Source organism: Zosterops lateralis (genome assembly GCF_965231275.1).
Source record: "Zosterops lateralis genome assembly, chromosome: 24".
In the NCBI taxonomy this organism is placed as follows: Eukaryota; Metazoa; Chordata; class Aves; order Passeriformes; family Zosteropidae; genus Zosterops; species Zosterops lateralis.
This window is the reverse complement of record NC_139784.1, coordinates 6,343,903-6,359,955: the sequence shown is the minus strand read 5'-3', so window position 1 is coordinate 6,359,955 and position 16,053 is coordinate 6,343,903. Positions and strand designations below refer to the sequence as shown.

Genomic DNA, 16,053 nt, shown 5'->3' with positions numbered 1-16,053 from the left:
AAGAGCCAAAAAAAAACACCCTCAAAAAAACCCCAAAATTGGAAATCCCATCCCAAAACCCCCCCAGGAAGGTGAAAAATCAGGAATTTTGGAACAACTCGGAAATTGTTTTGTTTTTTTTTTTTTTTTGAGTTATTTCCCAAAAAAAAAATTGGGAATTTTTTCCCAAAAAAATCCTCCAGGACTGGTTTGGATTTAACCCTCGAGGAGCCGCCACTTCTTCACGTTTTTTTGTCACTTTTTTGGAGCTTTTTCAGCCTCCCAGGGATGGGATTTTTGCTCCTCCCGGATATTTTTTGGGAATTCTGTCCTTGGGAATTTCGGGAATTCTGTCCCCAGTTCCAAAGTGATGATGTTGTAGAAGAAGAAGATTTTGAGACTCGTGTGGAGTTGTTGAAAAATAAATAAAAAATGTAAAAATGCACAAGAGTCACTCAGAGGTCTGGGCTTGGTTTTTGTTGTACAGAAAAAAATCTGATTTTTTTTTTTTTTTTTTTGTTTTGTTTTAGGGGTTTTTTTTTCTCCTTTTTTAATTTTTTTTTCCTCTTTTTTTTTTTTTTTTTTTTTTTTTCCCTTTGTGCAATAAAGTTTTTGTTTTGGCAGAACGGAGCCCGTGGTTTTTTTTCTTTTAGGGGGAATTTTTTGAGGAATAATGAATTTCCTGGGGCAAAAAAAAAAAAAAAAACTGCAGGAGAGTTTTCCAAAACAAAAATTCCAGAGGGAAAATCCCATTTTCCCAGTGCTGGGAGCAAAAATTCCAAAGGGAAAATCCCATTTCCCAGTGCTGGGAGTAAAATTCCATTTCCCATTGCTGGGAACCAAAATTCCAGAAGAAAAATCCCATTTTCCCCCTGCAAATCCCATTCCATCCTCCCCTCTCTCAGTTTTTACTTTTTCTTGTTTTTCCAAATCCAGGCAGGGAATCCCAGCAGGGAGAAATCCAAAGAAAATTCCCAAAGTCAGGAATTTTTTAAATAAAAGTTTTATTCCCAAATCCCGTTGTTTGTGGGGACAGGAGGGATCCCGAGAATTCCAGAGGATTCCAGAGGGAATTCCTGAGGATTCCAGGGGAAATTCCAGGAAAGATTCCAGCTGGGATTCTCAAGGATTTCAGGTAGAATTCCCAAGGATTCCTGAGGATTTTCAGCCACAATTCCCGAGGATTCCTGAAGGAATTCCCAAAGATTCCAGCCAGGATCCCCATGGATTCCAGGGAGGATTCCCAAGGGGCAATTCCAGCTGGGATTCCTGAAGATTTCAGCCAGAATTCCCAAGAATTTCAGCCAGGATTCCTGAGGATTCCAGGTAGAATTCCCAAGAATTCCTGAGGATTTTCAGCCACAATTCCCAAGGATTCCTGAAGGAATTCCCAAGGATTCCAGCCGGGATTCCTGAAGATTCCAACTGGGATTCCTAGGAATTCTGGCCAGGATTCCTGAGGATTCCAGGGAGGATTCCCACAGATTCCAGCCGGGATTCCTGAAGATTCCAGGAGTGATTCCAGCCAGGATTCCAACCAGAATTCCCACTGATTCCAGCCAGGATTCCTGAGGATTCCACCCAGGATTCCCGAGGGTTCCAGGAGCAATTTCAGCTGCAATTCCAGCGAATTCCAGCCAGGATTCCAACTCTAATATCCCCAAGGTTTCCAACCAGGATTCCCAAGGACTCCAGGAGCGATTCCAGCTGGGATTCCAGGGGAGATTCCAGCCAGGATTCCAGCCAGAATTCCCACCGATTCCAGCCAGAATTCCCGTGGATTCCAGCCAGGATTCCTGAAGATTCCAGGAGTGATCCCAGCCGGGATTCCTGAAGATTCCAGGAGTGATTCCAGCCAGGATTTCAGCCAGAATTCCCACCGATCCCCAGCCAGGATTCCCATGGATTCCAGGAGTGATCCCGGCCAGGATTCCTGAAGATTCCAGGAGTGATCCCAGCGAGATTTCCCATGGATTCCAGCCAGGATTCCTGAAGATTCCAGGGAGTGATCCCAGCCAGATTTCAGCCAGAATTCCCACGATTTCCAGCCAGGATTCCTGTGGATTCCAGGAGTGATCCCAGCCGGAATTCCCGAGGTTCCCGTGTGGAATTCCGGGCTCTCAGGGCTGCCCCGGGGGCTCCTCGTGCCCGTGCAGCTCCGAGAACAGAGCGGGGAACCAGAACTGCGGCTCGGCCGGAGCCTGAGCGTCCAGCCACGCCATCCCCTCCTTCAGCAGGTGATCCTGGAACAGGAATGCCACTGGGAATACTGGGATGGACTGGGAATACTGGGATGGGATTGGGGATACTGGGAATGGATGGGGATGGATGGGGATGGAACTGGGAGAGGAGCGTGGGGAGCCTGAGCGTCCAGCCACGCCATCCCCTCCTTCAGCAGGTGATCCTGGAACAGGGAATGCCACTGGGAATACTGGGAATGGACTGGGAATACTGGGATTGCCACTGGGAATACTGGGAATGGGATGGGGATGGGCTAGGGATGGATGGGGATGGATGGGGATGGAGCTGGGAAAGGAGTGTGGGCACCCTGAGCATCCAGCCACGCCATCCCTCCTTCAGCAGGTGATCCTGGAACAGGGGGAATGCCACTGGGAATACTGGGAATGGACTGGGAATACTGGGAATGCCACTGGGAATACTGGGAATGGATGGGGATGGAGCTGGGAGAGGACCCCAGGGAACCTGAGCGTCCAGCCACGCCATCCCCTCCTTCAGCAGGTGATCCTGCAATGGGAATGGGACTGGGAATACTGGGAATGAGATTGGGGATACTGGGAAGGGTTGGGGATGGATGGGGATGGACTGGGAGAGGGGCATGGGGAGCCTGAGCGTCCAGCCACGCCATCCCCTCCTTCAGCAGGTGATCCTGCAATGGGAATGCCACTGGGAATACTGGGATGGACTGGGAATACTGGGAATGCCACTGGGAATACTGGATTGCCACTGGGAATACTGGAATGGATGGGGATGGATGGGGATGGAGCTGGGAGAGGGGCCCAGGGAACCTGAGCGTCCAGCCACGCCATCCCCTCCTTCAGCAGGTGATCCTGGAACAGGGAATGCCACTGGGAATACTGGGAATGGACTGGGAATACTGGGAATGAGATTGGGAATACTGGGAAAGGCTGGGGATGGATGGGGATGGAACTGGGAGAGGGGCCCAGGGAACCTGAGTGTCCAGCCACGCCATCCCCTCCTTCAGCAGGTGATCCTGCAATGGGAATGGGGACTGGGAATACTGGGAATGCCACTGGGAATACTGGGAATGGACTGGGAATACTGGGAATGCCACTGGGAATACTGGGAATGGACTGGGAATACTGGGATGGGACTGGAGAGGGGACTAGGAATACTGGGAATGGACTGGGGATGGACTGGGGAATGGACTGGGGATGGACTGGGGATGGACTGGGGATGGACTGGGGATGGACTGGGATGGTCGGGGATGGGACTGGGGATGGACTGGGGATGGACTGGGATGGACTGGGAATGGACTGGGAATGGACTGGGATGGGCTGAGGAGTCGTTCCTGTCTCCATCTCACCCCCATCTTCCATTTCCCCATTTTCCCATCCCCATTTTTCCATTTCCCCGTTATTTTCCCATTCTCCATTCCCATTTTCCCACCCACATTTTCCCATCCCCATGCTCCCATTTCCCATCATTTTTCCATTATTTTTCCCATTATTTTCCCAACCCCATTCTCCCATTATTTTCCCATAATTTTTCCCATTCATTTTTCCATTTTCCCATCATTTCCCCACTATTTTCCACCATTTTCCAATCATTTTCCCTATTTTCCATCCCCATTTTCCCCATTATCCCATCCCCATTTTTCCATTCTTTCCCATTCCTTTCCCAATTATTTCCCCCTTATTTCCCATTATTTTCCCATTATTTCCCCACTCTTTCCCATTATTTTCCCCCTTATTTTCCCTCTTATCTCCCATTATTTCCCCATTTTTTCCCAATTATTTCCCCTTTTTTTTCCAATTATTTCCCCATTATTTCCCCACTATTTTCCCATTCTTTTCCCATTATTTCCCCATTCTTTTCCAATCATTTCCCCCTTATTTTCCCCATTATTTCCCCATTCTTCTCCCACTATTTTCCCAATCATTTCCCCCTTATTTCTCCATTATTTCCCCATTATTTTCCCCCTTATCTTCCCATTATTTCCCCATTATTTTCCCACTCTTTTCCCATTATTTCCCCATCATTTTCCCCACTCTTTTCCCATTATTTTCCCCCTTATTTTCCCCTCTTATTTTCCCATTATTTCCCCACTATTTTTCCCATTACTTTCCCACTTATTTCCCCATTATTTCCTCATTATTTCCCCATTCTTCTCCCACTATTTTCCCATTCATTTTCCCCTTATTTCTCCATTATTTCCTCATTATTTCCCATTATTTTCCCATTCTTTTCCCATTATTTCCCCATCATTTTCCCCACTCTTTTCCCATTATTTTCCCCTTATTTTCCCCTCTTATCTTCCCATTATTCCCCACTATTTCCCCATTCATTTTCCCCCTTATCTTCCCATTATTTCCCCATTTTTTTCCAATTATTTCCCCATTATTTCCCCATTATTTTCCCACTCTTTTCCCATTATTTTCCCCTTATTTTCCCCTCTTATTTTCCCATTATTTCCCCACTATTTTCCCATTACTTTCCCACTTATTTCCCCATTATTTCCTCATTATTTCCCCATTCTTCTCCCACTATTTTCCCATTCATTTCCCCCTTATTTCCCCATTCTTTCCTCATTATTTTCCCCTTTATTTTCCCATTCATTTCCCCTTACTTCCCCATTATTTCCCACTATTTCCCCATTCATTTTCCCCCTTATCTTCCCATTATTTCCCCACTATTTTCCCATTCATTTTTCCCATTATTTCCCCATTCTTTTCCCCCTTATTTCCCCATTCTTTTCTCCTTATTTTCCCATTCTTTTCCCATTATTTCCCCATTATTTTCCAATCATTTCCCCCTTATTTCCCCCATTATTTCCCCATTTTTTTCCCCACTATTTTCCCATTCATTTTCCCCCTTATTTCCCCATTCATTTTTCCCCTTACTTCTCCATTCTTTTCCCACTATTTTCCCATCATTTTCCCATTATTTCCCCATTCTTTTCCAATCACTTCCCCCTTATTTTCCCCATTATTTCCCCATTCATTTTCCCCCTTATCTTCCCATCATTTCTCCATTTTTTCCCATTATTTTCCCATTATTTTCCCATTATTTTCCCCCTTATTTTCCCACTATTTTCCCTCTTATTTCCCCATTCATTTTTCCCATTATTTCCTCAATCTTTTCCCATTATTTTCCCCACTATTTTCCCACCATTTTCCAATCATTTTCCCATTATTTTCCCCTCTTATTTTCCCATTATTTCCCCACTATTTTCCCATTCATTTTCCCCCTATTTCTCCATTATTTCCTCATTATTTCCCCATTCTTTTCCCACCATTTTCCAATAATTTTCCCCTTATTTCCCCATTATTTTCCCATCCTTTCCCCACCCTTTTCCCCTCCCCACCTACCAGCACCTGCTTCGCTCTCTCCGTCTCCCACTTGAGGCTGGCCCGGATCTCACTCACCGTCACAAATCCCTTTTTCTGGGGAAAAAAAACAAAAACAACCAGGAAAAATCCCAGCTGGAATTCCATCCCTGGCCCAGCACAGCTCAGCCTCATCCCAATCCCAATTTTTTATGGTTTTTTTTAATGGTAAAATAAAGATTTTTTTTTTCCTGGATGTTTTTTATGGGGATTTAAATTTGCGCTTCAATAGTTTGTCTGATCCAATCCCAGTTCCCAATTCTGGGAGCAGCAGTTCCTCATTCCCAGATTTTTCCAGGTCATTCCCAACATTCCTCATTCCCAGCCCTTTTCCAGCTCATTTTGGGGTCATTCCCAGCCCTTTTTGGGGTCATTCCCAGCCCTTTTTGGGGTCATTCCCGGTCCTTTTTGGGGTAATTCCCAACCCTTTTCCAGGTGTAATTCCCACCCTTTTTTCAGCTCATTCCCAGCCCTTTTCCAGCCCTTTTTGGGGTCACTCCCAGCCCTTTTTGGGATCATTCCCAGTCCTTTTCCAGGTGTAATTCCCATCCTTTCCCCAGCCCTTTTTGGGGTCACTCCCAGCCCTTTTCCATCCTTTTTTGGGATCATTCCCATCCCTTTTCCAGCCCTTTTTGGGGCTTATTCCCACCCTTTTTTGGGATCATTCCCAGCCCTTTTTGGTTTCATTCCCATCTCTTTTTGGGGTCATTCCCATCCCTTTTCCCAGCTCATTCCCAACCCTTTTTGGGGTCACTCCCATCCCTCTTTGGAGTCATTCCCAAACCCTTTCCCAGTCCTTTTCCAGCCCTTTTTGGGCTCATTCCCAGTTCATTCCCAACCCTTTTCCAGCCCTGTTTGGATTCTCTCCCATCCCTTTTTGGGGTCATTCCCAAACCCTTTTCCAGTCCTTTTCCAGCCCTTTTTGGGGTCATTCTGGACCCTTTTTGGGGTCATTCCCAACTCATTCCCAGCCCTTTTTGGGGTCATTTCCATCCTTTTTTGGGATCATTCCCATCCCTTTTCCATCCCATTCCCATCCCCTTTTCTTTTTGGGCTCATTTTCCACCCCTTTTTGGGGTCATTTCTACCTCTTTTTGAGATCATTCCCAACCCTTTTTGGGGTAATTCCCAAACCCTTTCCCAGCTCATTCCCATCCATTTTCCAGCCCTTTTTGGGGTCATTCCTGACCCTTTTCCAGGTGTAATTCCCACCCTTTTCCCAGCTGATTCCCAAACTTTTTTGAGGTCACTCCCATCCCTTTTTGGGGTCATTCCCAAACCCTTTTCCAGCCCCTTTTTGGGGTCATTCCCATCCCTTTCCCAGCTCATTCCCAGCCCTTTTTGGTTTCATTCCCACCTCTTTTTGGGGTCATTTCCAAGCCTTTTTGGGGTCACTCCCATCCCTTTTTAGGGTCACTCCCAAACCCTTTCCCAGGTGTAATTCCCACCCTTTTCCCAGCTGATTCCCAGACCTTTTTGGGGTCATTTCCAAACCCTTTCCCAGCCCTTTTTGAGGTCACTCCCATCCCTCTTTGGAGTCATTCCCAAGCCCTTTTCCAGTCCTTTTCCAGCCCTTTTTGGGGTCATTCTGGGCCCATTTTGGGGTCACTCCCATCCCTTTTTTGGGGTCCCTCCCAGCCTTTTTTGAGATCACTCCCATCCCTTTTTAGGGTCATTTCCATCCCTTTTTGGGGGTCACTCCCAAACCCTTTTCCAGGTGTAATTCCCACCCTTTTCCCAGCTGATTCCCAGCCCTTTTTGGAGTCATTCAGGGCCCTTTTTGGGGTCCCTCTGGGCCCATTTTGGGGTCACTCTCATCCCTTTTTTGGGGTCACTCCCAGCCCAATTTTGGGGTCCCTCTGGGCCCTTTTTAGGGTCCTTTTCCAGCCCATTTTGGGGTCCCTCTGGGCCCATTTTGGGGTCCCTCTGGCCCATTTTGGGGTCACTCTCATCCCTTTTTTGGGGTCACTCCCAGCCCAATTTTGGGGTCCCTCTGGGCCCTTTTTAGGGTCCTTTTCCAGCCCTTTTTGGGGTCCCTCTGTGCCCATTTTGGGGTCCCTCTGGCCCATTTTAGGTCCCCACCTCAGCCAGCTGCAGCACCACGGTGTGGTCCATGTTGAGCTCGGCGGGCACCGACTGCACCAGGAACGTTCCCCCCACGGGGATGAGCCCAAAGCCGCTCCCCAAAACCTTCAGCTTCTTGATGGCCCGGAGCAAATCATCCCTGGGGGAGGGAGGAGAGGGGCTCACACAGCCCCAGAGATGGAATTCCCAAAGATGGGAATGCCAGGAGGAAAAAAAACCCCACTTTGAGGCTCCGTTGGGGGAAAAAAAAGGGATTTGGTTTGATAAAGGGGTTTGGGATGGGGATTTTGGGGGTCCAGGGATGGGATTTTAGGGGAAAAAAAATCATCTCCAGCTCCAGATTCCCTGAAGATCCCAAAAAAAAACCCGGGAGCAGCAGCAGGAATTGCAGATCCAGCAGATCTGGCTCTGACCCCCTTTTTCTGCCCCAAATCCCAATGAATTTCCAGTTCCCAATTCCTAAGGAATTCCCAATGAATTCCTGAGGAATTCCCACTTCCCAGTGAATTCCCAATGAGTTCCCAGTGAGTTCCCAATGAATTCCCAGTGAGTCCCAATTCCCAGTGAGTTCCCAGTTCCCAGTGAATTCCCAATCCCCAATTCCCTGTTCCCAGTTCCCAATTAATTCCCAGGGAGTTCCCAGTGAATTCTCAGTGAATTCCCAAGGAATTCCTGAGGAATTCCCAGTTTCCAGTTCCCAATTCCCAGTGAGCTCCCAGTTCATTCCCAGTGAGTTCCCAGTTCCCAGTGAATTCCCAATGAATTCCCAATGAATTCCCAGTGACTCCCAGTTCCCAGTGAGTTCCCAATGAATTCCCAATGAATTCCCAGTGACTCCCAGTTCCCAGTGAGTTCCCAATGAATTCCCAATGAATTCCCAGTGACTCCCAGTTCCCAGTGAGTTCCCAATGAATTCCCAATGAATTCCCAGTGACTCCCAGTTCCCAGTTGGTTCCCAGTCCATTCCCAGTTCATTCCCAATGAGTCCCCAGTCCATTCCCAGTTCATTCCCAGTTCATTCCCAGTCCATTCCCAGTCCATTCCCAGCTCACTCCCAGTCCCAGACTCACTGACTGACGTCCTGGGCGAATTCCCAGTGACTCCCAGTGACTCCCAGTCCATTCCCAGTCCATTCCCAGTTCACTCCCAGTCCATTCCCAGTCCCAGACTCACTGACTGATGTCCTGAGCGAATTCCCAGTGACTCCCAGTCCATTCCCAGTCCATTCCCAGTCCATTCCCAGTCCCAGACTCACTGACTGACGTCCTGGGCGAATTCCCAGTGACTCCCAGTGACTCCCAGTCCGTTCCCAATCCGTTCCCAGTCCATTCCCAGTCCATTCCCAGTCCCAGACTCACTGACTGACGTCCTGAGCGAATTCCCAGTGACTCCCAGTCCATTCCCAGTCCATTCCCAGTGACTCCCAGTGACTCCCAGTCCATTCCCAGTCCATTCCCAGTCCATTCCCAGTCCCAGACTCACTGACTGACATCCTGAGCGAATTCCCAGTGACTCCCAGTCCGTTCCCAATCCGTTCCCAGTTCACTCCCAGTCCATTCCCAGTCCCAGACTCACTGACTGACGTCCTGGGCGAATTCCCAGTGACTCCCAGTTCACTCCCAGTCCGTTCCCAGTCCCAGACTCACTGACTGACGTCCTGGGCGAATTCCCAGTGACTCCCAGTGACTCCCAGTGACTCCCAGTCCATTCCCAGTCCATTCCCAGTCCCAGACTCACTGACTGACATCCTGAGCGAATTCCCAGTGACTCCCAGTGACTCCCAGTCCATTCCCAGTCCATTCCCAGTGACTCCCAGTGACTCCCAGTCCACTCCCAGTCCACTCCCAGTCCATTCCCAGTCCATTCCCAGTCCATTCCCAGTCCATTCCCAGTCCATTCCCAGTCCCACACTCACTGACTGACATCCTGGGCGAATTCCCAGTGACTCCCAGTCCATTCCCAGTCCATTCCCAGTCCCAGACTCACTGACTGACGTCCTGAGCGAATTCCCAGTGACTCCCAGTTCACTCCCAGTCCATTCCCAGTCCCAGACTCACTGACTGACGTCCTGGGCGAATTCCCAGTGACTCCCAGTGACTCCCAGTCCGTTCCCAATCCGTTCCCAATCCGTTCCCAGTCCACTCCCAGTCCCAGACTCACTGACTGACGTCCTGGGCGAATTTCCCCCGTCCCTTCAGCACCTGCTGCTGCAGCTCCTGCAGAGTGATCAGACCTGGGGATGGAACAACAGCGGGGTCAGTCCTGGGACATCGATCTCAGGGGGTGATTGATTGATTGATTTTATGGATTGATTGGACTGATTGATGAGATGGATTGATTGGTGGGATGGATTGATAAGATTCATTGATGGGATTTATGGGATAGATTGATGGAATTCATTTATGGGATTGATTGATGGGATGGACTAATACATGGGATTGATTAATGGGATTGATTGATTGATGGGATTGACTGATGGGATTGGTTGATTTGATTGATGGGATAGACTGATGGGATTGATCAATGGGATGAATGGAATTCATTTATGGGATTGATGGGATGGACTGATGGGAATGATCGATGGGATTCACTTATGGAATTGATTTATAGGATTTATGGGATGGATTGATGGGATTGATGGCATGGGGGATCTCTGGGATCAGAGATGGACTTCTGGGATCAGGGGCTGGATCAGGGGATGGATCCCTGGGATCAGGGGCTGGATCAGGGGCTGATGGATCAGGACATGGATCCCAGGATGAGGACAGGGATCGGTACAGGGATGAGGGCTGGATCCCTGGGATCAGGACATGGATAAGGACATGGATCAGGACAGGGGTCCCTGGGATCAGGACATGGATCAGGACACGGATGAGGGATGGATCTCTGGGATCAGGACAGAGATCAGGACATTGATCAGGGCTGGATCCCTGGGATCAGGACAGGGATCAGGGATGGATCCCCGGGATCAGGACAGGGATCGGGACAGGGATCAGGACAGGGATCAGGGCTGGATCCCCGGCATCAGGACAGGGATCAGGACACAGATAAGGACATGGATCAGGACAGGGATTGGGACAGGGATGAGGACACAGATCTCTGGGATCAGGACATGGATCAGGGCTGGATCCCTGGGATCAGGACAGGGATCAGGGGCTGATGGATCCCTGGGATCAGGACAGGGATCAGGGATGGATCCCCGGGATCAGGACAGGGATCGGGACAGGGATCAGGACAGGGATCCCCGGGATCAGGACAGGGATCAGGACACAGATAAGGACATGGACCAGGACAGGGATTGGGACAGGGATTGGGACACAGATCTCTGGGATCAGGACAGGGATGAGGGCTGGATCCCTGGGATCAGGACAGAGATCAGGACATTGATCAGGGCTGGATCCCTGGGATCAGGACAGAGATCAGGGGCTGATGGATCCCTGGGATCAGGACAGGGACCAGGACTGGATCCCCGGGATCAGGACAGGGATCGGGACAGGGATCAGGACAGGGACCAGGACAGGGACCAGGACTGGATCCCCGGGGTCAGGACATGGATCAGGACAGGGATCTCCGGGATCAGGACAGGGACAAGGACAGGGACCAGGACAGGGCCAGGGCCGTGTCCCCACCTCCGTTGCGGTGTTTCAGGGCCAGGCACACCTCGATGATCTGCACCCCCAGCTCGTAGTAGAAATCCCCCACTCCCAACATCTCGGCCCAGAAACCTTTTCCAGCTGGGAAAGGAGAGGGAAAAGCGCTCGGAATTCCGGGAAATTACAGCCTGGAAAATGGGGATCAGCCCTCCCAGACATTCCCAAATCCCTTCATGACAAAATTCCAGCCTGGAAAATCGGGATGAACCCTCCTAAACATTCCCAAATCCCTGTAGGACAAAATTCCAGGCAGGAAAACCAGGATAACCCCTCCCAGACATGCCCAAATCCCAATTCCCTGCAGGACAAGATTCCCAATTCTCTGTAGGACAAAAATTCCAAGCTGGAAAACGTGGAATGATCCCTCCCAAACATTCCCAAATCCCTGTAGGACACAATTCCAGCCTGGAACATCAGGATGAGCCCTCTCAGCCCTCTCCAATTCCCTTCATGACAAAATTCCAAGCTGGAAAACCGGGATGAGCCCTCTCAGCCCTTCCCAAATCCCTGTAGGACAGAATTCCAGGCTGGAAAATCAGGATGAGCCCTCCCAGACATTCCCAAATCCCTGTAGGACAGAATTCCAGGCTGGAAAATCAGACTGATCCCTCCCAAACATTCCCAAATTCCTGTAGGACAAAATTCCAGCCAGGAAAATCGGGATGATCTCTCCCAAACATCCCCAGTTCCTTGTAGGACAGAATTCCAGGCTGGGAAATCAGGCTGAGCCCTCCCAGCCATTCCCAAATCCCTGTAGGACAGAATTCCAAGCTGGAAAACCGAGATGAGCCCTCCCAGCCTTTCCCAAATCCCTTCAGGACAAAATTCCAGCCTGGAAAACCGAGATGAGCCCTCCCAGCCCTTCCCAAATCCTTGTAGGACAAAATTCCAGCCTGGAAAAGTGGGATGATCCCTCCCAAACATTCCCAAATCCCTTCATGACAGAATTCCAGCCTGGAAAAGTGTGATGAGCCCATCCTGTCCCTCCAAGCCATTCCCAATTCCCTTCATGACAAAATTCCAGGCTGGAAAATCAGACTGATCCCTCCCAAACATCCCCAAATCCCTGTAGGACAGAATTCCAGGCTGGAAAATCAGACTGATCCCTCCCAAACATCCCCAATTCCCCGTAGGACAGAATTCCAGGCTGGAATCCCTCACAGGCCAGCGGGTCCACCCCGATGGTGGCACACATGTCCTGGAACTGCAGGCGGAACTCCGGGCTCTTCCTGATCCCCTGTTTGTGTTTGCTGGCAAAGGCCTCCAGGTGCGTCCGGAACGTCTCCAGCTGCTTCGACATCTGGGACAGAGCGGGAAAAACGGGAATAACGGGATAAAGGGCTGGGAATAGCGGGGTCAGGGAGGGGGTAATGGGGGCAGGGATGGGATAATGGGATTAGGGTCTGGAATAATGGGATTAGCGTTGGGAATAATGGGGTCAGGGAGTGGGTAATGGGATAAACACTGGGAATAATGGGGTCAGGGAGGGGGTAATGGGATTAGGGTCTGGAATAAAGGGATCAGGGTCTGGGAATAATGGGGTCAGCACTGGGATAACCCAGGAATAATGGGATTAGCACTGGGAATAATGGGATCAGGGTCTGGGAATAATGAGATCAGGGCCAGGAATAATGGGATCATTCCATCATTCCACTGGGAATAACGGGATCAAGGCCTGGGAATAATGGGGTCATTCCATCATTCCACTGGGAATAACGGGGTCAGGGATGGGGTAATGGGGTCAGGGAGGGGGTAAGGGGATTAGGGTCTGAGATAATGGGGTCAGGGCCGGAATAACGGGGTCAGAGCTGGGATAACAGGATCAGGAATAACAGGATCAGGGTTTGGGATAATGGGGTCAGGGAGGGGGTAATGGGGTCAGTGGTGGGATATGGGGTCATCCCATCATTCCACTGGGAATAACGGGGTCAGGGAGGGGGTAAGGGGGTCAGGAATAACAGGATCAGGGCTGGGAATAATGGAGTCAACACTGGGATAATGGGGTCAGGGATGGGGTAATGGGGTCATCCCATCATTCCACTGGGAATAATGGGGTCAGAGATGGGGTAATAGGGTCGAGGATGGGGATAATGGGGCCAGGGAAGGGGTAATGGGGTCATCCCATCATTCCACTGGGAATAACGGGGTCAGAGATGGGGTAATAGGGGCAGGGATGGGATAATGGGATTAGGGTCTGGGATAATGAGATTAGCGCTGGGAATAATGGGATTGAGGGCCTGGGATAATGGGATTAAGGGCCAGGAATAATGGGATCAGGGCTGGGAATAACAGGGTCAGGGCCTGGGATAATGGGATCAGGAATAACAGGATCAGCACCGGGAATAACAGGATCAGGGTTTGAGATAATGGGATCTGCATTGGGAATAACGGGATGGGGTAACGGGGTCAGGGCTGGGATATGGGATCAGGGTCTGGGAATACGGTGGTGGGAATGGGAAATGAATTGAGAGTGGGAAATGGGAAATGGGAATAGGAAATGGGAATGGGAAATGGGAAATGGGAAATGAGAATGGGAAATGGGAAATGGGAAATGGGCTGGGAATGGATGGGGAGGACAGGAATGGCAATGGGAAGGGGGAAAGGAATGGGCCAGGAATGGGGACAGGGATAGGACAGGGATGGGGATGGGACAGGGACAGGACAGGGACAGGGACACAGACAGGACAGGGACAGGGGACAGGAAGGGCACTGACTGCAGCCCCCCAGGGCAATCCCCACCTGGGCCAGCTGATCCTCAGCCAGAACCGTCCCCCGCTCCTTGTACTTGGCCTGGGGAGAGAGAGAGGGGGATCAGGGCAACCCCAAACTGGGACAGTCCCAAACGGGGAGAATCCCAAACTGGGACAATCCCAAACAAGGAGAACCCCAAACAATCCCAACCCCAACATCCCTGTGAGGGAGGGCCTCCCTAATGGAGGATGAACCCACACCTGGGGGTCCTGACCCCCTCCCAGGGATCCAGTGGGCCCTGACACCTCCTCCAGATGAGATTTTGGGGGTCCCCACCCAACCCTGGGGACCCTGACAGCTCCCCCACCCCAAAATATGGGCTCTGACACCCCCCTCCCCGGCACTGGTGGGGTCTGGAAGTTCCCCCAGCTGAGATTTTGGGAGTCTTGAACCCCTCCCATGACACTAATGGGGTCTGACACTTCCCTCTACCCCAAAATTTGGGTCCTGACCCTCCACCCCACAGCATCAATGGGGTCTGGAAGTTCCCCCAGCTGAGATTTTGGGGTCTTAACCCCTTCCCACGGCACTATTGGACCCTGACACCTCCCCTAGATGAGATTTTGGGGGTCCCCACCCAACCCTGAGGACCCTCCCAGTTCCCCCACCCCAAAATTGGGACCCTGAACCCCTCCCACAGAACAAATGGACCCTGACAGTTCCCCCAGATAAGATTTTGGGGGTCCTGAACCCCTCTCATGGCACCAGTGGGGTCTGGAAGTTCCCCCAGCTGATATTTTGACTGTCCTGTACTATCCCCTCTCCCCGTTCCCTCACGACCCCTCACGGTCCCCTCAGGGCCCCCTCAGGGCCCCACACAACCAATTCCCCCCAATGTTTCCCCGCCGCTCTCCCGCTCCCCGGGCCCGCTCCCCGCCCTTTTCCCGTCCCGTTTTCCCCCCTCCTCACCTCGGTCAGTTTTTTCCGGGCGATCGCCCCCGCTCCCACCCCCCGCCGGTGCATCCCGCCGGCGCGCTCGGTTTGACGTCATCAACCGGGACAGAGTGATGTCATCGAGCGGCGACGCGCGCGGCAAAAGGGGCAGGGTGGCCACGCCCCTTCCATATGAAGCCACGCCCCCTCCCTCTGAAGCCACGCCCCCTCCATCTGTGGACACACCTCCTCACGAAGCCACGCCCCCTTCATCTGAAGCCACGCCCCCTCCCTCTATAGGCACGCCTCCTCCCTTTATTTTTACTTTTATTTGATTTTACTATATTTTATCTTATTTTATTCTTTATATTTTTAAATTTGATTTTATTTTATACTTTATATTTTATTTTATTTTATTTTATTTTTATTCTTTATATTTTTTAATCTCATTTTATTTTATACTTTATATTTTATTTTATTTTATTTTATTTTATTTTTATTCTTTATATTTTTTAATCTCATTTTATTTTATGCTTTATATTTTATTTTATTTTATTTTATTTTTATTCTTTATATTTTTAAATCTTATTTTATTTTATTTATATTTTAATCTTATCTTATTTTATACTTTAAATTTTATTTTATTTTAGTCTTTATATTTTAAAATCTTATTTTATTTTATACTTTTTATTTTATTTTATTTTATTTTATTTTATTTTATTTTATTTTATTTTATTTTATTTTATTTTATTTTATATTTTATTTTATTTTCATTATTTCCTAGCCCTCTCCTCTCCCCCTTTCCCCTGTGCCTGTTTTGTCCTTTCCCGGCCGGCAGGGGGCGACAGAGCCCCGCGAATTTCCGGGAATTCGGGAACTTCATCCCTAAAAATCCCTGAAATTTTCGGGCTGGAAGGGCCGGGATGTGACAAAATCCCAATTCCTGCCCCTGTCCCGAGGCTGAAATCCCAAAATCTTTATTTATTTTAATTCCCTTTTCCCAATTTTGTTTTAAAAAATCACTTTACCGAGGACAGGATGGATAAAAAGGGGTTTTTTTCCCAATTTAAATGAAATAAAAGTGGTTCAAAAATAGGATTTTTGGGTTTTTAAGCCCCAAATTC

General features: G+C 49.4%; 1 protein-coding gene across 2 annotated transcripts; it reads right to left on the bottom strand.

The window, feature by feature from the left end:
• Positions 1-2,029: 2,029 nt before the first annotated feature.
• On the bottom strand, positions 2,030-15,072 carry SNF8 (SNF8 subunit of ESCRT-II). 2 transcript variants are annotated; one of them, XM_083877684.1, is made up of 8 exons: positions 14,966-15,072; positions 14,045-14,095; positions 12,467-12,605; positions 11,282-11,386; positions 9,813-9,885; positions 7,650-7,791; positions 5,550-5,624; positions 2,030-2,222 (listed from the first exon to the last, which is right to left on the bottom strand). In XM_083877684.1, the coding sequence occupies exons 1-8, from the start codon at positions 15,017-15,019 to the stop codon at positions 2,100-2,102; spliced, it is 762 nt and encodes a 253-aa protein (XP_083733810.1). In that variant the 5' UTR covers positions 15,020-15,072; the 3' UTR covers positions 2,030-2,099. The 2 variants fall into 2 exon arrangements, with proteins under 2 accessions (XP_083733810.1, XP_083733809.1); XM_083877683.1 differs by lacking the exon at positions 2,030-2,222 and adding an exon at positions 3,023-3,211.
• Between the last annotated feature and the right edge of the window lie 981 nt (positions 15,073-16,053).